This window comes from Triturus cristatus, chromosome 11, assembly GCF_964204655.1.
Source record: "Triturus cristatus chromosome 11, aTriCri1.1, whole genome shotgun sequence".
NCBI classification, from domain to species: domain Eukaryota; kingdom Metazoa; phylum Chordata; class Amphibia; order Caudata; family Salamandridae; genus Triturus; species Triturus cristatus.
In genome coordinates, this window is record NC_140594.1 from 974,119,731 (window position 1) to 974,142,512 (window position 22,782).

General features: G+C 44.6%; 1 protein-coding gene across 3 annotated transcripts in view; it reads right to left on the reverse strand.

The window, feature by feature from the left end:
- Positions 1-22,782, reverse strand: part of LOC146785771 (phospholipid scramblase 1-like) — a 201,642-nt gene that overhangs the window by 19,411 nt on the left and 159,449 nt on the right. For all 3 annotated transcript variants that reach the window (XM_085635031.1, XM_085635030.1, XM_085635029.1), the window contains one exon: positions 6,413-6,574. In XM_085635031.1, the coding sequence (XP_085491157.1) occupies positions 6,413-6,574 (162 nt within the window). The remainder of the gene's footprint in view (positions 1-6,412; positions 6,575-22,782) is intronic.

Consider the following 22,782-nt stretch of genomic DNA (forward strand, 5'->3'; position numbering starts at 1 on the left):
GTGTGCTCATTTGACCGCAGGGTACATGGAGGGAGAATGGCATGACCTCGGAGCGAGAGGCATGAGTGCAGTGTAGTCGCTGCGAGTGCAATGTGAGCAGTGTGCTCGTTTGAGCACAGGGTAAGAGGAGGATGAACGGTGTGAGAGTAGGGCAACAGCGGGAGTGCAGTGTAATCACTGTGAGTGTGAATGTGACAAGTGAGTGGAGGGTCAGGTGTGGGCAGGGTGAGTGGTGTGAGCATGCGAGTGCAGATTATAGCAGGGTGAATGGCATGAGTACATTGAAAGCAGTGTCAGTGCAGTATGATAATTTGAGTGCAGGGTGAAAGTGAAAGGTTAGTGATGAGAATGAGGAGTAAGTTGTCTGAAGGCTGGCTGTATATACAGACATCTGGAGTAACTCAGCATTGTATTGATGGCTTGCGTAGAGTTTGATATGTTAAATTATTGCTATTATGGCAACAATTGGGGCTTGAGGTTGGTGGAAATAAATAATGTGCTGATCCTGCAACAAAATATAAGTCTCTGGATTAGGGTTGCCAGCTGATCGGATTTCTACCAGCACCACTGGTATTTTGATGTCTCACTCACTACATAAAAAATACAAAATCACCTAAAGCCGGTATTTTCAGCACTGATCTGTGCACACTTTAAACAGCACATACAAATAGAACGCACTTTTAAATGTGTTCTAGGGCTGCATTAATGATCCATGATGAAGAATTACAATTTAAGTTTAATTAAACAAAAGATAAAGGCAGAAAAGTCATGTTAGAAATGACTACATTCCATTTTATTTACAACTCTATTTAGTTTTAAGGCGAGGCCTTTTCAGACATTTAAACAACAAATGGCCAGTATTTTTCTTTTGAAAAGGTGGGATCCCTACTTGTGAGATGCCTTTTGACAAAATGCATTCTCCCACTGTGGCAGTAAAAATAAAATACAAACGTAAGGAATAGCGAAGTGGGGACATAGGGGTTACTGGAACCAGTAAACAAAACTAACAAAGCCTCCTTAAACAGTTCAAAGTTATGTACATTGTATTTTAAAGACCTGTGAAAAACTCAGGCGTGGCAGAGATAAGACTCCAGACACTGCCAGCCAGCCCACAGCAGCCCAAGGCCTTCAGCCTTGTACCAGGTGGAGACTGAGTTGAGCAAATATATTCATTACAAGACCTGCTCTGACAGGCTGCCTTTTCCTGCATTTCCCCCTCCAATGTATAATTCCTGCTCCCAAGTTCTCCTTTTATAATGCTTTCACTGTTCTTTACACCAACAGCAGTAATAGGGTTGTGAGTCCTTGATGGCCTCAAAACAAGTACCGACTTTTCTACTGACGTGAGGCACAAATTAAACTTTTTCAAGTGTTCTTTCAACCTCACCTCGAGCACTGCAAACATTGAAGTTGATCCATTACTGCCTTTTGCAAGATTTATAAGTCCTCATTTAAGAAGGAACCTCCACCACTCCCAATGGACACACCTTTAGGTGAAACAGTGTGAAGGATCAGAAACACTCAATGTAAGCGGATTCTTTGGGGTGGGTAGGGAAAATCCTGTTTTGCTTCATCCCTGTTGATTTTGAGTTTTTAGGAATAGAAGGGGATACCTACCACCTCATGTACTTCTGCCTGTGTGTTTATAAAGTGATGGGGAGCCTTAATTCTAGCTTTAGAAATAATTATCCCTTTAAGACATAGGTTGCTTCCGACAGGAGGTTAGCCTAGGGGTCTACAGCACTTTCTATACTGAGAGCTACTTATATTCAATGAAATGCATTGAGAGCTACTAATATTATTGGTGTGGTCTAATTTCAATTGTCTTATATGTATATTAATTCAACCAAGCAAAAGGTTTCTAATCTAATATGTTGGGCTGCACACAGATGAGCTACTCGGAGGTAGCTGGAGAGCTACAGTTGCTCACGAGCTACTGGTTGGAGACCCCACTAGTTGGAGTACCTGTTTTACGGTAGTGACAGTGGTGAATTTTCGTTTCCACATTGCTCCTTCCAAGGCCAGCATAAAGAACCACCAGACCTAGCCAAGCCCAGGCTCCTCTGGGCTCTGACTGGCACCGACGAAGCCCTCTCTTTGCCCAGGCCATGTCTCTTGCGTCCTGCGCAGAAGGTGAGAAAGCACTTGAAATAGAAAAACAACTGGGCTCTTGGCCACCAGAGGGGAGTTCTGAGCTTTGTTGTCCAGTCTAGTGGCCCTCAGATGGAAACTGTCCCACAAAGCAGGTTTGAATGTACTCAGTATAGGTCAGCTGGGCTCTTCCTTACCTCCCTCACCAGCAGGAAGTACTGGGCCTCATAGTCCAGCCCAGTGGCCCACAGATGGAAATAAAGCCCCATGCAGCGCATGAGCAAGCTATCCACAGTGCAGTTTGGCTCCTCCTCACATCCATCACCAGCAGGGACTTCTGGGCCATGTAGTCCAGTGGCACTCAGATGGCAACCGGATCCTGTGCTACTCAGTCACCACTTTGCACATTAATATTACTGACACTGAAGTGCAACTGTTATGGCCCCAGCGATTCTTTATGCCACATGAAATCCGAAAATCATGCCGCAGGTTTCAGTTACCCCTCTTGCTGAAGGGTTACTGTCACCACAAACATTGCTTTCACCATCACAAAATACATAGGTAGACATAGCAGTCTTTTCACAGTAGATAGTGCTACCAGGTTTACTGAAACCCAAACCACTGTTACTATATGCATCACCAATGTGATTACGACCACTGCAATCTCAGGTTGTTGCAACCAAGAGTACCCCTGCTCCTACTGAAGATCCTATGTCCACCACTTCAATGTGAGCACCTACCCCACTGTCAGATTACATCACTTAGCTTTATTACCACAAGCAGCACTACAACCTCAGCTAAAATAACCACATGGTAACTGCCAATGCAAAGGAAGTGACAGTTACCTATACAATCAGAGTGCTGTGTCTGCTCTTGTGTAATATCAATGTCAGCTTTTTCACACACAGAGGGCATGTGGCAGTGAGGGCCTAACAAGGTACATCCTCTGCTTGGTCAGGAGGCAGCTGAAGGGACATGAGGCCTCGATATCATATAGGCTCTGTGGATGGCCGAGCTACTTGCACACAGCTCTGTCCCATCTTGGAGTGGAAGTACAACAGTCCTGATGTTTTTATGGATGGATAAGCTTAATTGAAGAGGCTTGTTTTCAGATTTCCTTTTAAAGCTATCATGTTTAATTGATTTTTTAAATTTGGATTCAGAGCTATCAAGAGTGAAACTGAGATAAGGCGGGTTGACTTCATGCCCGAGTCTCAGTTGAATTAACATAAACGTGCAGATTAGCATTGGCAGTCCTGATTATTTGCCTCAGAGAATATTTTCTCAACAGCCAATGGAGATACTTTGAATTTAGAGCCTCCTTTGCTTTGAAGACAATGTAGCGGAATCTGAACTTTGTTCTCTCTCTGCACCACCAAAATCATTTGCAATTAGTTCTATAAGGGCAAGTGAAACATGGGACTTATTGTTAAAATTGAAACAATCTCTAAAACATATCTATTTCTCATGCCTGCGTAGACAAAGTTACAGTATTCCAGTTTTGCTCGACCAAGGCAGGAGTCATTTTAATCTGATAAGGGAACTAAAACAGTGGGATTCTTCCTAGCAGCCGAGTTAGATTATTGGGTTTTCGATTGCTGCTGCGTATTCACGCCTGCCAGAGATCAAGTTTTGCGTCAATAGTGCTAAAAGGTTACTTGAGGTCACGCTAGACCAGGGTACATCCAAAGTTCCAGGGCAACAATGATGGAGGGCAGGCCAGCAACAGGACCCATGCAGGGCCCGTTGATAAAGTACCTTGGATGGAGCAAGCATCGAAGACTGAATATGTTGTTTCTAATTCACTCAGTCGGGTTGATGCATTTAAGTTGAGCCTCACAGCAGTCTTTTTGGATCATTCTGTGTCATTGAGCCTCACAGTCAGGTTGATGTATCGTCATTGAGCCACGCAGGGATGTCCTCAAACCAGAACTGCATCGGTTCAGAGCAGTGCAGTGCTGTGGATATATTGTTTTTTGTAGAAACAGCTGCAGAGCCCAAGTCTGAGGCCCAGGACCAGAGAGCGTGCCTCAGGCAAGGGTAGGACTCACAGATGGCAGTGTCCAGAAGAACCAGCAGAGTTGCAAGAAGTCTTTTGTGACTCGGAGACTTCATAGAAAAGTAGGCAAGCCAACAAGCCCTTTTGTAGAAACTTGGGTTCAAGGATGTAGAGAACTGGTTCATTCCTTCTGACTCCCAGGCAAGAAACAGCAGGCCAACACAGCAGAGCAGGTAGCAAAGTGGCAGTCCCTCTTACAGCACATGAGCTCTTCCTCAGGCAGATTGTACTTGGTTTGAGCAAAGATCTGATTTGTTCATATCAGGGGTCCAGTTCTTCTTCCCAAATGCGTTATTGACTCACTATATGGATGGTATGCAGCTCTTTCAGTGGGGACACCCACAGTCCTACATGGGTGCAATTGTCAGCTCCTCTCTCCTAATCTACCTCAGAAAGGTCCATAAACCATGAGAAATCAGGTTGAAAATGTCCCCAGTTCCCTTTTTGTGACTATCTAGAGGAAATGCATAAAGCCAAGCTGCCACCCACCCCAGACCTGTATTCTGAGACAGACAGAGTCTCAGAATGGTTAAAGTAAGAAATTGCCAACTTTCTAAAAGTGGGATTTTCAGACTTACAATTTAAAATCCAACTTCACCACAAGTTGTGATTTTAAATGGTTAGCCCAGAGACCCCAAATCTCTATATTTTCCCAATTGGAAATTACTCGTAAAAGATGTTTTAAGGCAATCCCAATGTTTACCTATGGGAGAGACAGGCCTTGCAGTAGTGAAAAATTAATTAAGCAGTTTTTCACTACCAGGGCATGTAAAACTCCAAAGTGAATGTCCTAATTTGTAAATACAATGTGCCCTGCTTATAGGGCTGCCTAGGGCCTAAATTAGGAGCGACTTGTCTGTAATAAAATGGAGGGTTGGGCCCTGGCAAGTAGGTTAAATTGCCAGGTCAAAATGGCAGTTCAATACTGCACACACAGGCTCTGCAGTGACATGGCTGAGCCATGTTTAAAGGGCTACTGAGTCGGTGGCACAATCAGTGCAGCAGGCCCCTTAGTAGCATTTATTTTACAGGGCCTGGGCACATATAGTGTACTCGACTAGGGACCTAAAAGTAAATTAAATAGGCCAGTCATGGATAACCCAATGTTGCCATGTTTTGGGTGCAGAGCATATGTACTTTAGCACTGGTTAAAAGTGTCAAGGTGCCCAGAATCATAAGGTCAGCAAAACAGGTCAGAAGGCAAATAGTCAGGGGAAACTACGCCAAGGATGCCCGGTCCAACAGCTGGTTTAATATTTGCTTGTCAAACAGCATGATGGACGTAGGGCTGTATTTACTCACCCATTTGGCTCTGACTTAGAAGCTTAATTGCTTAACGTGTTTACACAACAGATGAGCCCTGAAACACCAGATATTTGTGTGCTGTTTCGTTGATCCTTCCTCCCCCAGAATGTCACACATTCCATACATAAAACTAAGCCTGTACATCATGTTTTATTACAGAGCTTAGTCTCTTGTTAATCCCATTTAATAGCTAACTGTAGCTCATCGAATTTGCTGATTCGGTTATGCGTATGCAGTGATTAATTTGTGCCAGTGATTGCAGGTGTTAGAATTGGCATTTGTTTTGGGGGACCAGCACTTATTTTACCTCATCCAAATTTGACCCAGAACAAGAGAGAGAAACACTAATGGGGTAGAGAAGTAGGGAGAGAAGGACTGAAAAGGTGACAGGGCGAAAACAGGGATGAAAGGAACCTGCAAGAGTGAGATAAAGATGAAAGAGTACTCTGTGTATATAGACTGTGCAGCTTAAGTGTCTCAAACCATGACAATCTGTAGCCGCAGGCATGTCAGCATAACGTTGGACCCCGGCACCTATTCCTTTACAACTTAAGCACTGTGCTTGTCAACCCGGGAGCATTTTCTTGGAGGAGAGATGGTTGGAGTAGAAAGGTCTCTCTGCAGCAGACAGTCTCAAGAGAAGGGTGTGCTCTAGTTTATTCTTGTGAAACGATAGTAGGAAGCTCTCCCAATTAAAATTATGGGAAAGTCACGATTTGCACAAGTACAGCACAAAACCCTTACATTTTGTCTTCATTATGTATTAGGCATGCAACGTCAGAAAATAAGTCTAAGCAACTTCACTCCTCTACACAAACCTTGCATTCTCTTTTTAGTTTTTAGAGTTACATATCAGTGACTTGAATACTTGGTAGACTGTATAATCAGAATCGCATTCGTTTTGCATAAGCAGACATATTATCTTGATCGGGAACAAAAGTTTCACTTGTTACATACCTCAAAATTCACATCTCCACAACAGCTGCAGGGAACACATGGGCCAATAATTTTCAAAACACCCTCTTTTTTCTCATTCTGGACTGTAAACTTGGGCAAACATGGGTGCCAGTTCTGGATAACATAGCCCACGGTGGTTCCAGGGGGTGCCTGCACCTCAAGCTTTCACAAACAATGAAAAGCACAAGTAGAATTAGTTCTTCAAATTTACTTGGAACTCAGCTGAACAAGATTTCCACTAAACATTTTGCTTTTTTGCATAACGAAGTGCATTTCCACATATTCTACAATGCATTGTATACATCCTTAGTTATGGGTTCTCCTCTGTGAGAACGAAAACGTTAACAATGAAATGCTCTGGTAAAGGCAATTGTTTTGGCTGTCGTGTCATGTAAAGATTTCCGACCTTCACTAACATAGAAATCACAGGCCCAGCAAGGGGCGCAGCTGTGCACGTGTCCCAAACACCCTATTGTTCTTTCAAGTGTCTTGGCGGCTAGAAACTGCATACTCTGGAGCTGTATAGTCCCTTAAACCTCGTGGTGAGCCCTTAAAGCTGCCATCTTACTTCTTAATACTTATTGATTTTGTTACTTCTCGTTTTTTCTATTCTCTCCTAAACTGTGTGGGTTTTGAAAGTTGCCTCTTCCTTTTTAGGTCTCGCCTAGCTATTGCATATACGCAATCGCAATGCGAGACTCTAGTAAGAGGGGCATTTCAAAGTGCTCCCAAAAGTGGTTTGCATGGCGAGCACGCGCACAATCACGTGCATCGTGCTGCCATGCAATCCGTTTGGGGAAGCGCTTCAGCCTACTGGCACGTGCACGTGTACCCACAGCCTCGGCATCATACTTCAAAGGGTCCGCTCCCCCGACTGGAATGCGCTCCCCCGCCCCCGCCACAGCATGCTTTGTCGGTCTTTTTTTATTGTCTCTTAGTACGTCCCTTTTCTGTCACTATCAATGCCTCTTTCTCGAGCTCTTTCGTTTTCCCATTCTCTCCAGTTCACTTTCACTTTCACTGTCTCACTAGCTCGCCTTTTCTCTTCTTGTGCCTTGTTTTAATCTCTTTCACCACCCACATTCTTACTATAACCACCCAGAGGGCGCTCTGAATCTTAACCCTCCTGTTTTTTGGTCTCTCCAGCCACTTTCCTCCCTTCTGGAGACACCCTCTTCATAACCTACTTCTGTGCTCTCCCATGTCCCTAGAATTGATCTCTCTCTAAGTTACCAAGCACTCTCTCCACCCTAGCTCCTGTCTTTATTACCCTTCTCTACCCGGACACTCTCGCTCCCCTCCAACACCCACTCCTCGGTGATCTCACCGCCCCCCCACCACCCCCACTCTGTTCTAGATATCTCCTCCACTCTCTTTCTTTCAGAACTGTCTTTATCCACATCTCATCCACCGAGATCTCGCACCCCTCCTGCACTCCTTACTCTGTGCTCGGTGTCCCCTCCACCTCTCAGAGCTCTCACTGACCCTTACAGACTTTTTAAAGCATGTTGCTGCAGGATAGCTCTGTGGGTTACTGCGCCTACTGCCAACAGTCTGCCTGCAGCCTTCTAGTCCCGGATTCCCATCTTGGTCTCACTCCTACTTCTGTCGTGGCACGTTGGACATAAAACCACTTTCCATGGTTTGGACAATCATAAACAATGTTATTTGTAGCGCCATGAAACCGCGAGACTGTCCTAGGAAGCTTTTTGCTCGATATTTGATTATTGTTGACTGAATGAATGGTGTAGTGTGTGTCAGTCCTTTACCTGTGATGAAGGTGGGCGGGGGGCGCTCACTCATGAGAAAGAGGCGCTGGCATGTCACTTTTCACCCGTGAAGCCTAAAAATGTTGCTCTTCACTGGGGTAACGTTCTTTTACATGTCGAGATTCCACTTACAGAAGACTTTTCTTGTGGGCGCCAGAGAGCTCTCCCTATAACAAGCATTGGCATAGCCAATAGGTCTTGCTTTTGGGACCTTATAAGTATTTAGTTATGCAACTGTTGCATGGCTAAACACTTATAAGGTCCCAAAAGCGAGACCAATTGGCTATGCCAATGCTTGTTGTTCAAAGTGCCTGTTTCTTCCGTCCTTGTGCTAGGATGTACCTAGCCAGAAAGCCCAAGCTACACATCTCATTGCATCACCCCATTTCCTCCGACATGTTACCGCTAGGTCTTGTCAGCTTTGCATATCCTTCTCAGGCCAACATTCTAGTCAGAGCAGAGAAACTAGCCCCCGAGCAGAGAAACTAGCCCCCTATCCTCACCCACACTCAAACACCACATACTAGCTGTACTATGCCCACAGTTTCCAATAATAATAATAATCCACATTTGTAAAGCGCGAACAATCACCCGTAAGGGTCTCTAGGCGCTGGGGGCCGTCCGGAAGATTAAGCAAGCTATTGCCCAGAGTCAGATAGTGCTGGGCTAATCTGCCGCCGGCGCTGGGGATCGAACCATGATCCCCAGATTCCGGAGTAAGTCGCCCTGGCCGCAGCGCCACACCTCTTCCCGCTGACCCTGAAGGAATAGCAAAGGCCCTAGCACACCGTTAGAAAGACCCTCCATTTGGGTCTCACATTTTGTCAGCCATAAATTACGTACATTCAGCCACAGGCCGACAAACATTCAGTTATCTCTAGGAGACCCTAAGCAATACTAGTCTGGCCTTCAGATCGCCTCAGACAGTCAAGCAAACTTAAGTGGCCCTCTAACATCCTCAGACAGAGGTGGTACGCCCTCCCTCCACACCCTCAATCAGTAATTGACACCCGCAGCCAAACCTGTAAACCTTCAGCTGACACCATGAAACCCTAAACCTTTCCTTAAGAGGACTTCAATAAGCAGCTTCTAGCTCAGAGAACCCTTTGTGGATATTAAAACAACCTCGATCTGACTTCACGCACTACTATCCCAATAACATACGCATTTACCCAGCGCAACGCAGATTTTAACAATAAGAACCGGTCACCCCCTTCTACTGTTCCCAGGATGCCTTAAAATGCCTGACAAGCTAGGCCCACCTTTAGTGTCCCCCCTACATTCCATCAGCCAGTCTCAATAGGCCAGAGTCTCCCAATGACATCCCAGCCCTGCACCACCTGCAGACAAGCCCCTCAGACGTCTTATACTGGCTCTCAGTCAAATCTATATTCCCATTCAATGTTATTTTTATGTTATAGGCATTCTTGTGTGTTTATATAATAAATGTTACCATTTTTAAATAATAAAACATGGTTATATATTTCAATAAACTTGCAAATAAGTAATGTTCCTCCTAGTTAGTAAATATGAAAAGTGACAGTTAGTCGTTCGAAAGTTTACAAAAAGAATGTAGCAAAACATTGACATTACTTCTAGCACAGTTCAGAGGATGCTAAATAAATAAAGAAGACTGCAACTTTCAGCATATCAGAAGCAATGTCTGAGGAGAAGTGATGCACGTGAACAAATAGGAAAGTGACAACTGAGAAACCACAATGGAGGAATCCAAATCATGGAAAAGTTATAAGGAAAGATAGTTTTAAGGAAAAATTCAATATTTCATTAAACTTGAATGGAATTTAGGGGAAGTTTGGTTTTTGGCTTCAGGGTTGGGTGATACTTAGGGTGACGAAGTGTTAGGAATAAATAATGGGTTGAGTTCGGCCATAAAAAGGCATTCTTAGGCTTAAGGAATGTGGTATTTAAGATGGTGAGGGATTTTTAGGATTTGCGGATGAGCAGCATTTAGGGGTGGTGAGGGGTTTTAGATGGGTGGCAAGGTTATTTGGGGTTCATAGATGGGAGTTTAAGGCTGCTGAGAGTTTGAGGTTAAATGATTGGTAAAGTTTAAGGGTGGTGAAGGGTTTTTAGGTTTAAGAAATGGGAGGAGTTTAAGGGTGGTGAGTGGTTTTAGGGGGTCTAGATAGAGTAAACTTTATAGGAAGAAAGCTTTAGGATGGAGTTTAGGGATAGGAAGGGCTTTTAGGGCTCAGGCAGGGGAAGAGTTTAGGGCTCAGGGACAGATGTAGTTTAGGTTTAGTGAGAGGATTTAGGGTTTTGGAAGGGCTGACATTTAGGGGTCAGGAATGGTTGTAGTTTAAACGTGGCGACGGATTTTATTGGGAGGGGTGGATGGCATTTAGGTGTTAAGGGTTGTGTTGGGGTTGAGAATAGATGGTGTTTGGGGGTGGTAAGCAGACAGCTATTTGAAAACATCCTAAATAATGTTTTGTGATGTAAAAGATATAACTCAAAAACAAATTTGCCTTAAATAATGCGTGAAATAGGTATCTCAGACTAAAATGTGGCTAAAAGTAAGACCTGCAACCAATATATTTACACGTTAAATAAACATAGCATGCAAAGGACAATTACAAAAAAACCCAAAAAACTATGAATTCGTTTCTGTGAAATGGTAAATGCTACAAGTCCTGCAAATCTCCATTAAGCTCTTTAGGTGAAATGTCTCTCAGTAATGGTAGTTCATGAAACTGATTTTCTATAAAATCACATACAACCAAAGAGACGGAGAGTGTCCGCTATGTCAGACAGATAACAGCCCCCGTTTACGTAAACACGTCCAATAAATCCTCGACCATACATAGTATGCCATGAACGATGCGCGCTACTAGGTCACCTTTGTTCTTGAATCGTCTGGTGTTCCAACGCATGTGGAAGATATCAATTCGATGTAAACTGAATCAACATGGTGTAATAAACCACAATTTTAAAGGGTGAAAACTCGTGAAAGAGCAAGCGAGATGTAGGCAGGCCCCAGAACCCGTCTTGGACCGACAGATCTGGTTAACCTTCATTCCCTTAACCACACCTCTTCATTGGCACACATAATCCACCTTTCCCTATCGAGCATGTGCAGAAGGGCAGAGAAGCACTGGCTATCAAAGAAAATCCATCTGCCGGAGCAAAGCCAGTCACTCACTTGATCAATGACCTAGACTGCCTCCAGCATTTACTTGCCTGTTGCAAACTCTGACATTTAATAATCATTCATTTTCTGTTTCACAGAAATAACTTACGTGAGCTTTGGCTTTTAGTTAGGAATACTATACAGTGATTTATAAATATGAAATTGATTGACATTCTTCTTAGAGAGGCAAGCCACTTGAGTTAAAATCCTTCAGGGGTAACTTTAGCTATGAGGAAGAACTTAAAATGTAAAAAATGACAGTGCCTTTCAATCACTAGTTGGTAAAGAATTAAACAAATTGGGAACATGAGTTAATACATCCGGTAGGGTACTTAGCGCATGAAGGCATTAGGTTATGCATGGAAGAGTTTGTAAACATATTTACAGAATATCTGCTGCTGGTCATGAAATGGGTGAATACACAGAAAAGTCCCACACTGTAGGAGGAGCTCACTTGCGTGCTATAATCTATATTTGACCTTGTATTGACATTTTTGCACATCCAACCTGTACAGCAGGCTCTCACGACAGGTCATCCTATCTCTGAGAGATTAACCCTGGTGAATGCCAGCTTTCCAGCCACAGCAGACTTGCCACTGCTCTGATGGTCCTGGGTGGAATCAGAACTTGTGGGCCACAACGACCAGGCAGGTCGGACCAGAAGAAGAGGCCGTGTGAGGCTGGAGACATCGAACAACCAGCAAGCTGGCTATTGGACATGAATAAACTGAGCTAGGACCAAAAGACTGCAACCAACTCAGCAGGCAAGGAGGCTGGCAGCAAGGCTGCATATGGACTGCCAAGATCCTGTTTGTAGAAGGCTCTCTGCTTTCTCACCTGCCCCAGTTTACAGCAATAATTGTAAAGAACCAGTGCCAGGAGCCAGCAAGTCCCAAGAGGCCCAGAGAAGGGTGTAGTTACTGACTGATGATGAATGATGGGACAATAATGAGCAATGTCTCAGTTACCAGTTCCATTTTTAATATGGCCACCTTATTTACAAGTCGAGGAGCACTGGCAAAGCACTGCCAAGCCACCATTTCCTAAGTAGAAAAGAGTCAATGTTGCCTTGTTGAGCCTCCAACACCATTTTATCCCCTGCCACTTCAACGGGAGCAGGGGATAAAATGAATGTCTCCTATGCCTGCCAGCTGGAATCCATTGCACTGTCTAAAACTGGCTGGAAGCCAGTGCAGTGAGCATTGACATTTAGCTGCTTAGCATGCAGATTTGCTGTCACTATGCGGTACCTCCCTGTATCAACAGACAAGGAAGAAAGTCTAGTTTCCTGGAGTGATGCTGGTACATCTAAGTGATGCTGTGGATTATGCCACCTCCAGTGTCCGTTTCTAAAATTGCCCAACTAGCTTGACCCAGATGCTAAAGATTCTGAAAGCTCAATGGAAGCAGCGGTCAGGGGCATATAGTCAAAAGTTCAGTATGTAACTACCAAAGCCATACAGTGAGAGTGAGAACAAGGAGGCAGGGTGGGTTTAATTGTGAGCAACTGTATGCCCAATGCCATCTTTGAATGCCTCAGCATGCTGACAAAAACTATGTCCAATCAATGTCAGGCTCTGGCAAAGAAGTTGAGCCATGTTGTAAACATTTACCTGATTGGGTAGAAAACTACAGCCTCCCAGAAACTGTCAACATCAGCAAACAATTCAGAGAGCAAGCACTGGAAGGAGAGTGGGTAACTTTAGAAAAGTGCACTTTTTAGATGTTTACTCCCCCCACTTTTTGCTCTGGATGCTGTGATAAATGATGATCTGAAAGTGCACTGGATCATGCTAACCAGGCCCCAGTGCTCTTTCCTTCAAAAGGTAATGGGAATTGGTACACTTAATTGGCAAGATACTTTAACAACCCCCCTCTTGTAAGTCGCTAGTATATGGTTCCAAGGGCAAGGGTGTTGAAGGGGTCACCAGGGCTGCAGCATTATTTGTGCCAACCTGAGTGACCCAGGTAAAATAAAGTCTGCAGGGCTGCTACCACAACCTGCACAAGCATTTTCCCTGCTCGAGATTGATGCGTGACACTTTCACCACTGCCTTAATATATATAAGTCACCCCTAAGGTAGCCCTCCTAAAGCACTGGAGGCAGGGTGCACTATATTGATGGTGCAGGCATATATATGCAAACATATATTCCTCTACAGTAACATTGCCATTTAAGTTTACTGTAAGTGAACAGAGGTTAATAGGTTAACATGGACTGGCTACCAGACAAAACAAAAAAAGCCAGCTCCATGATGGTACCACCAAATTTAGTCATGTTTGGTATCAAACACTGTGCTTTTTCAACTTTGACAATCCTCATATCGGAGGTGAGCTGGCTTGTACCGGAGAGGAATCCTTAGAGTTGCCCCCAAGTTTCCATTGCCTCCCTGTGCTATGGCGGGCTTTCCGAGCCGGTTGCTGCCAAGACAGAAGTCTACCGTCCTGCTGGGTAGTGCTATCACTTAGAGGATGGAGCAAAAGCCTGGGCAGGATGGAGGTCACACCTCCACCCACCCATGATGGATAGTCAATGACCCATCAGAAGCGGTGAGCTCCAAAGGCCATGCTGCCTCTGATATGTAAGTGGCTTGAATCTCAGTGGAGACGGAGCATCCCCCACCTCAGGCACTCATGTTTGCGAGCTGGTGGAAAATTAGGTATTCAGGAGGTGTGCACCCCCAAAGGCTACCCATAGCCCCAGGGTGAGCCAGAAGGTCTGTACAGCCAAGGATGGCCCGTGCCATCTTGATAGGTCCTAAGAATAATGGGTTCTGGGTAGTTTGGTGACATACACCCCCAGATGTGGTCACCTCAAGGGCTAATTATCTGCAGGATCATGAGCCCATTGGCTACTGATCCTCACACCCCTAAACACACCCTAAACCTAGGATTTAAGGGGCATCCCTGACACCAGAACTCCAGATCTGCCTTGAAAAATGACAAAGACGACATGTGTCCACACAAGGAAGGACTCCATAAAGAAGTGGCGTAAAGAACTGCACCTGTGGCAGCCCCCTGAACCCACCAGACTATGACTTATCCAGGACCAGAGACTAGTTGCAAAAGGATAGTGAACCCGTCTGCAATCTAAAGAATTCACCAGGATTCCCTTAGGCTAGAGGAACTAGTCCCTTGTAGTCGGCAGACACAAACCACACTTCCATGATCCAAAGAAGGACTGACCACCCGACTCCGTTGTAGGCCAGCCTGAAAGTAACCAGCCAGGTGCCTTCTAGGAAACGTAGTACTGAACCTCAGCGAGTCCGCCCTCTAAAGCATTCCCCGGACCTCTGGAAGAAGATTGACACAGTTGTGACCTTTGCCAGGTGGTCTGGCTGACTACTAACTAGTTCACATGATGCTCTATGCAGAGGGAACCTTTTGGATCATTCCCCTTCCACTCCAGTGGTGCAGTTGTCGAGTTCTTGCGTCCCAAAACGTCTTCATTCGCCCGCCTGGTAATGCCGGAACCCGCAGTCCCATACAGCACCATGTATAGACACAGCTCTGCACCGGGGACGCCAGAGCTAGGTACAGCTGTTCTACCTAGTGATTCCTGATCCAGGGGCCCCTCCAGGTTTTCCTACAAGGGGATCCTTAGAACTCAACCTGCAAGTATCATTTTGTCAGGTTCCATTTTTGACAGCTCCCATTCAGCAACAAGGACACCCAAGTCACCTCTGCACCCGGACTCCTTGGGGAAGGTAAAATTGTTCTGGCTGTCAAAGCTTGGTCTGAGGACCTGCAAGACCATAACTCCAGATGGGTCCGTTAAACTCACCCCACAAGTGACGAGTGTCACCTGAGATTTTCTTCATTGATCGCAATGGTAAAGTTGACAGCTCTGACAAGTTCTGATTTATGAAACACTTTAAAATTGATAACTTTGGCTATCCAACTTGTATTAATTTCGTTTTGGTGTCTACATTTATAAAAATAAGCTCTATTTTTATATATTGGTGCCCGATTTCTTTCGAGTCATGCCAATAATCATCCATTTTGGTGCTGTAAAATGCTTAACACATGTTCCTCTGAGTAAGCCTGTCTACTCTTTGGCACTCTACCAGGACTGAGAGAAGGATTACTATGCTAGTGCGAATCCGAGGTCACTTTTGGGTACTGTGTTAATATTGCATGGAAAGGTCTCCCAGCAATACCATATAATACTTCCACTTTGCTACAATAACCACTGAGATAAGCCAATGTTAGGAGAGGGAAGTCGACTCATGCAATATTAACAGCAGTGATCAGAAATAGAAAGAGGTGATGCATAAAAGGAGTGGAGGAGAAAAGCAATAAAGCAAAGATTGGGGGGGGGGGGTGTTGGACCTGGCCCTTTTTGCAGGGTCATTCCTAAACTTTTTGCCTTCCTCCTGTATTTTTTTCTGACCTGGTGTTGGCTGTTTTATGACTCTGGGCACCTTGCCACTGCTGACCAGTGCTAAGGTGCATATGCTCTCCCTATGGTAAAATGTATTATGTGAATTGAATTCCATGTTTGGCTTATTTGGTTTACTATCAGTCCCTAGTAGAGTGCACCAGGGGTGCCAAGGGCTTGTATATCCAAATGATGCTAGTGGGCTTGCAGCACGGGTTGTGCCACCCACAGAAGCAGCGGGGTAAAATGTGTCTAAGGTCTGCCATTGCAGAACCTGCATGCAGTCTGGTACTGTCATGCTGACTTGGCAAGTGTCCCCACTTGCCAGTCCCTAAACCTTCCCTTACCTTCATATTAGTCACCCCTATGGTAGGCCCTAGGGCAGGGTACATTGTAAGGATAAGGTAGGACATGCCCTGAGGTGTGTGGAATGTCCTAATAGTGAATTACAGCCATTTTCGTTTTTCACTATTGTAAGGCTACCTGCTCTCCATAGGCCAGAATGGGCAGCTAGATTATAACACTCTATAATCCTAGCAGGCTCAGGAAGCATGGTAGAAATTTGTGTTTAGTATGCCTGAACTCAGAATAATAAAATACATATTTTAGTAAAGTTTATTTTATTATCATGTGTTTGCAAATGCTACTTTTAGAAAGTTAGCATTTGCTTGCTTAACCATTTCAGTCCGCCTCTGGAGGGGAGGGCTATCTTCTTTGTGTGTAGCTTGAGTGACAGGGCTGGGAAGTTCCAGGAGACAGGCTGGGGCTGCCAGGTGGTGAATAGAAAGATTACACCAGGATGGGTGGGAGGAGTGCACCTTGACTCTGAATAGGACAGTGCTCTGCCTCCACAATGCAGGCTCCACCCCCTGGGGAGCGTCTGATGTCTCTGCCCTGTCTGCTGAAAGAAGAAGCCAGAGTCTCTACAACAAAGTGCTCCTCACTGAAAAGAACTGGACTGGGATTATGCAAAGGCCCCCCTGGCCTGTAAAGACAAAAGAAACTGAGTATAAATGTAGGAGCCCTGCTCCTAAGAAATCAGATCCTGATTGAACCACGAAGGAACTCTGCCTGACTAGAAGGACCTGGAAGAAGGTGAAGGAGGAGTAACTTTCCCTGACCTGGGGGATTGGCCTGCAGTTGGTGCCTTGCTGAGAAAGGAGAGGAAAAGACTGAAAGAGACTTTGTACTTTGTTTTTCATCTTTCTCCAAGGGCTTGGAAGAGAGCTTGCCCCCTGAACTGAGTCCCAGGACCATTGGACTCATCTGCCTTCAAAAACTGAGTTGCCTGGACAATTCTTGCTTGTTTCCCGCTGGATTTGGCCCCAGTACGCCTCGTACTACATCCGCCGGGAAGCCGTGTCTTTGCCGCCCGGCACCGTGTGTCTACGCTGAACCAAAAGCGTTAGTACGCACCGTATCCCTCCCGGCTGCATTGCACCTAACCTTCCCCGCCAATTCGAGACGTACATCCCTGGCTGCCGAACCCTGTACACCGGACTCAAGCTTCGCTGTCCCGCAGGTACGGTCCGTACGCTGCTAACGTACTGCCCGTGCCGCACTCAGAGCCGAGAAGCCGCAGTACGCTGATCATCCCCGTACGCTGTACGGCGCCGAGAAGTGTCGCCGCTGATCCGCACCGGAGGTACGGCCCGAACGCCACGGACTCTGCAAGCTGATCCGGCTCATCCGCCCATACCCCTGAAGGTCCCGTACCAACGCCGCGTCCCGACGCCGCGACCGGACCAGACCGAGTACGCTGCCGAACTACGACCCGGACCCATCAACTTGTCCCGCACTGTCCGTCGCGGACCCCACGAACTAAAGGTACTTTGTTCTGTTCGCACCGCAGTGTGCACGTCCCGGACCCCGGAGTCTGCACCGATTGTTTGACTCGTACTTTCTTTGTTTTTAATGCGGACGAGTCGTACACCCAGGTACGAACCGTACAAAGCCTGAAAAGAAGCAGAATTGAGTAAAAGAAGCCTATTTTTGCATTTTAAGCCTTTTTGCAAGAACATTGAACTTTGAAATAGTACTGTGGTCATTTCTAAACGTTATTCTGGTCTTGTGCTAAGCCTTATATAAAGAGAACTATTTTTGATAACCTTGACTGGTGTCCATTTGTGGTGTGTCATTACATTACTGTATGTGTTCACAAATGCTTAACCTATAGCGCCCTGAGAATTGTCTTGACTGCTTGCGCCACACTACCTAAAGGGTGAGCAGGGGTTATTTGAAAGGGTGATCCCCTTATCCTGACTTAGAATTGAGAGTCCCTGCTTGTCACAAGTGCATACCTGTGCCAACTAGAGACCCCCATTTCTAACAGGGGGACAGGGGGGTACTTCGCAAATGATGTGAAATAAAGCTACCATCAAAACATCCAATTAACATTACAGCAGTACAGGGGTGACATTGATGTGATTCCAGGCATAGCAAAGATTCGATTGGGAAAAATATTAATGTTCCAAAGCATATGTTGGCAACGCACAGTGAAACAGTAGGTATGCTTGACTCCTACCATTTATTTATTTATGAAGAAACTCATCTAAAAAAATATCAGTGCACTGTACAGTAGAACACAAGCATAGCATGGTTATATATATCCAAAGTGAGCAACCACATAACTGAAAACAGCTATGCACATACAAGCATTAAAACCACACCATGACACACCAGGAGGCAGGTGAAAGAGGAAACAAGAAATCAGGAGTTTGAAATGAAATTGGGCAGTAGTGAAGAGAATGCAAGAGAGAATGAGTAGCTCAAACGTTGGATGGAGATGAGAAAAAATAAAAGAATAAAGCTATCCAAAGAGAACAACTACTAGTCCAGATGTTGTTTGAAAAAGAAAGACAGCGAGTGTCAGAGCGTTGGTGCTGCACTGGAAAATGGTTGTGTTAATGTGTTTTGAGTTCGATACTTCACAGTTACTAACGTTAGATTTTGAAGAATCCCTTAGTTTCTTCTTCCCGCTGATAACTGAAGGCTAGCGTGAAGATCACTGGGTTGTTCGGGATGTAAACTTGAAAAGTAATGCATGATAATTTGAATTTAATACTGACTTTCAGCAGTAGGCAATACAAATCTCTAAGCACTCAATAAATGTGGTCCTATTTTCTTAGATCGGATATCAACTTGGCCACCAAAAGAAGAACAGCTTTATTAGGGGTGAATGATGATGCTGAGGTACACATGGGAAGAGAGTTTCCATAATACATTCTGGAGATTTTCAGATACTGCACCATAAGGCAGAAGTCATTTGGAAGTAGAAAAAAACATTTTCTTAGTGCAGTACAACTCTCTGGGTGAACATTTTTCGATTTGAGTAGCTACAGAACGGTGCAAAGCTACCCAAAGCCTCAGAGATTTTACCTCTTCGTATACAGAGGGTGTGAAGCCCACACTGTGAAGTTATGATAGCCATTTAGTTTTGAAATTCAAATATTGAGGCTGATGGAGTACGAAATTCTGTTTTACCAGAATTAAGATTTAGAACATTTTCTGACGTCCAGCTCTGGAACATCCTTACGCAGTTTTTTAATTTGAAGTTTTTGGAGGATGAGATTTTCAAACAAGTTTGTGTATTTGCCACTGGTTGATTTCCACACCTGGTTCTTCCATTAAAACTCAAAGCGATGATGAAAATGATCAAAAAAGGCTTTCTGTTCATCATGTCCTAGGATGGCAAGAGGTTCTAGGCTAAGAAACAAAGCTGCAGTTTGATCCGGAGTCAACCTGAACAGAGGCTGTAGATGCATTCAAGCAGTGGCCCGATTGGTCCTTGGTTGTGTGGTTGGATAAGAATAATCTGAGTTTCTTGTTATGTTTAAATTGATGCTCTCACAGTTGTAGATAGAGCAAAGCAGATTCTCTTTTGACTTGGGAGAGGTACATACCTATCTGCTGGCTCTTATTTTTGCAAGTGTGAAGCTTCATGCTAAACATGGATTCCTTTTAGTTTAGATTTCAACTTTTCTTTCCCTTTTTGCACTAAGCTCCCAATTTAGAGATTTTATTAGAGGACGTTATATCTAGTTCATGTCAGTAGAAAGAAACTGGTATCTTCATTTCTTTGCCATTCATTCTCTCCTTAGTTCCTTTTCAATGTTTCTTTATGGAACACCTGTTTGTTTTAATCTGTGTTTATACAGTTGTGTGATTCTTGCAATTCAATACAGTATTCTGTTGTGCCTTAACCTACTTAGATAATTCCTTTTACCTTTAGTATTCCTGCATTTGCTAAACTTATTTCTGGTCTTCATACATAAAGGGCTGATTGGTAATCCTAAATAACCAATTTTTACCAGATTCAGTGATTCCTGGTCATTATTGTGGAGTTACCCTGACTTCCCAAGTTAGAAATGTATTATTGGTGAAAACCCCTTTTCAAATTTTTAAGCCAGCTAGCAAAGGTCTATATTACCCATGAGGGAAAATGTTTGATGACATAACTAAGATTATGTTTCATGGCCCAGTGCTCTCTCCCCTGCATACAAGGTCATCTCATCTCACTAGACAGTTATTGGATTCTTGTCAATAGGATGAAATTCTTGATCAGTAACATTGATGGCAATGTGGAAGGAACCAAGCATGCATGACTGCTGAAATACAGCAGGTTTGTCCCAATGGCGTGAGAAGGATCTCCAATACAGAGAAAAATATGTCCTAGTACACAAAATGGTTTGCATTGGCAAGGGTAAACCGTGAAACCAAATGTATAAGGGTTTACCCTCAAATCAACAACCTCCTGATTCAAGCATCTTCTCCCGTTCCATCTGGGGTTCACACAATGAAGCTTTGCCTGGAATTGGAGAATGTTGTTTTCCTTATGAACCTGAAGTTGGTTCTGGTTTCATCACAGAACCTGGACTATATTGGTGCCAGATTCCGGATGGATGTTGGGGAAGTGTTCCTTATTCCTCAGAGAAGAACAAAATGATGCTGTCATCTGAGACCTATTCTACAGAAGCAGAAGTCATCAGTGAGAGAGTGGCTATGATGTCCAAGGGGATACGGTAACTATTTAAATTTTTGCTGTTACTTACTTGCCTTAGTTTTTGCATAAGCGGTGAGAAGGGAGTGAGATTTGTGTTTATCTTCTCTTCTTTTACTCCGTCACAGGCAGAAACAGTGTTCATCATTCCTTGGGCTTGATCTCATCGAGGTTAAGTAGTTCTGACCATTAGAAATCAACTGGTTTCCATCATGTGAGGATTACGCACCAGCATTCCTGCGACTCCATGGATTCAATCTCAAATGGCATGGAGTCTGGAAATTCAAGCTATTTTCAGGGATCTCCCTTCTATCTTTCAGACCGTCTGATCTAACAACTGCTGCCAGCAAGCTGAGGTCTGGGTGCAATCCTGGGGGATCTCTGCTTAGGGTCGTGGGCCTACTCAAGAGTCAAGGAGGTCTTCAAACTGGAGGCCGTTGATAGCGGTTCAGAAAGCTTTGCATGCGTTTTTCCCTATCCCAAGGACTCGCTCTGATCATAAGCACAGACAACCTTGCGACCACAGCATATGTCAACTGTCAGTTTGGGACTATATGCCACAGCCTCAATCTGTGTCAGATATTAAGAGTTGGGAGGAGAAGAATCTTTTGTCTACAAACGTAGTGCGCATTCAGGGTCACATGAACATTCAAGCAGATAATCTAAGTCCGGTGTTTCCAATTTCTCAGAATTACAGTCTAAATCTCTTGTTTTTTTTTAAGGCTCTATATCAAGAGGGTTATCCAGTGGTACATCTCTTGACAAATCAGGCAAATGCTCAGATCCCAAGGTTCTTCTCAAGGTCACAGAGTCAATCTCTGTGGGTGGATGCCCTATGAACCGGTAGATGAAATTTCCTCTGTATGCCATTCCACACTTCTCTCATTTTGAGGATTCTGTTACAGATTGAGGGAATGGTTGAGGATAATCCTTATAGTCATATTTTGGCCAAGGTGAACCTGGTTCTCCCTTCAATTCCTGGCATCAGACAGGAAGTAGGATTCTTCCCTTGTCTACTCCTTCCATCGCTCAGATTTTATTCCCAACTGCCCTGGAACGTGTTAGTCCATCGGCTAAGGGAAGATTTATTAAAGCAGGGTCTTGCTTTATCAACATGTTTCTACATTCAAGCTTCCAGGAGCGATTCAACTAAAAAGTCTTATATCACCATTGGTCTTCTTTTCATAAATGGTGGACTGAGAAGTTATCTCCTTTTCAAGTTAGCCCTTAAAAAATATGGAATTCCTTCAGGAGGGATTTGATAAGAAGCTTCTAGAGGCATGACATTCAAGTGCCAGTGCTGTAGGGTGGGAATGGCTTTGTCTTCGAGTGGGGACATGGCATCTGCATGTCAAGGGTGGTGAAAGCCTTTGAGGCGCACAGTCTTGATTACTATTCACTAGCCATCCTGGGAGGGATGAGGTGTTCTCATTCCTGCCCAGGCCTTTGTCTCCGTCCTAAGGAAGTGCTAGCACACATCACCATGAGGGCAGAATCTTGCCTTGGTGGCAATCTAGCTTGAGGATCCTGCCAAGGCACTGGAGCTGTGCATCTCAGGGGGGCACCCAATCGGTGTTGAATCCCTGTGCATTCCATCTCGCCCTCGAGATGAGAATCGTGTTGGGGTAAAAAACCATGGTGCTTGATACCAAACACCATCTCGAGTTTGCCCGGTAGCCAGTCCATGTTACTCTATGGGATGCTATAATTTGCAGTGAAACCTTGTGTTACAGGGTTACTGGAGGGATATATATGTAGGAACATAAATATCCTCAACTTTAACATAATGTACTCTACCTTCTGGGCTAGGGAGGACTCCCTTAAGAGTGACTTACTTACATTAAGACAGTGAGGTGGCTCTGCAGCAAGTCATGGGGAATGCAGAGCCCTTCTTGAGCAAACGGGCACTGGGCCCAGTTGGCAGGTCCCAGTGCACTTCCAGACCTAAAAAGACAGCATCTACAGCAAAAAGTGTGTGGGGGGGGGTGACCATGACAAAAGGGCTCTTTCTAACAGTGCTTACAAACCTCCCTCTCCCCATTTTATTGGGTGCTTCTTATCAGTTTCTAG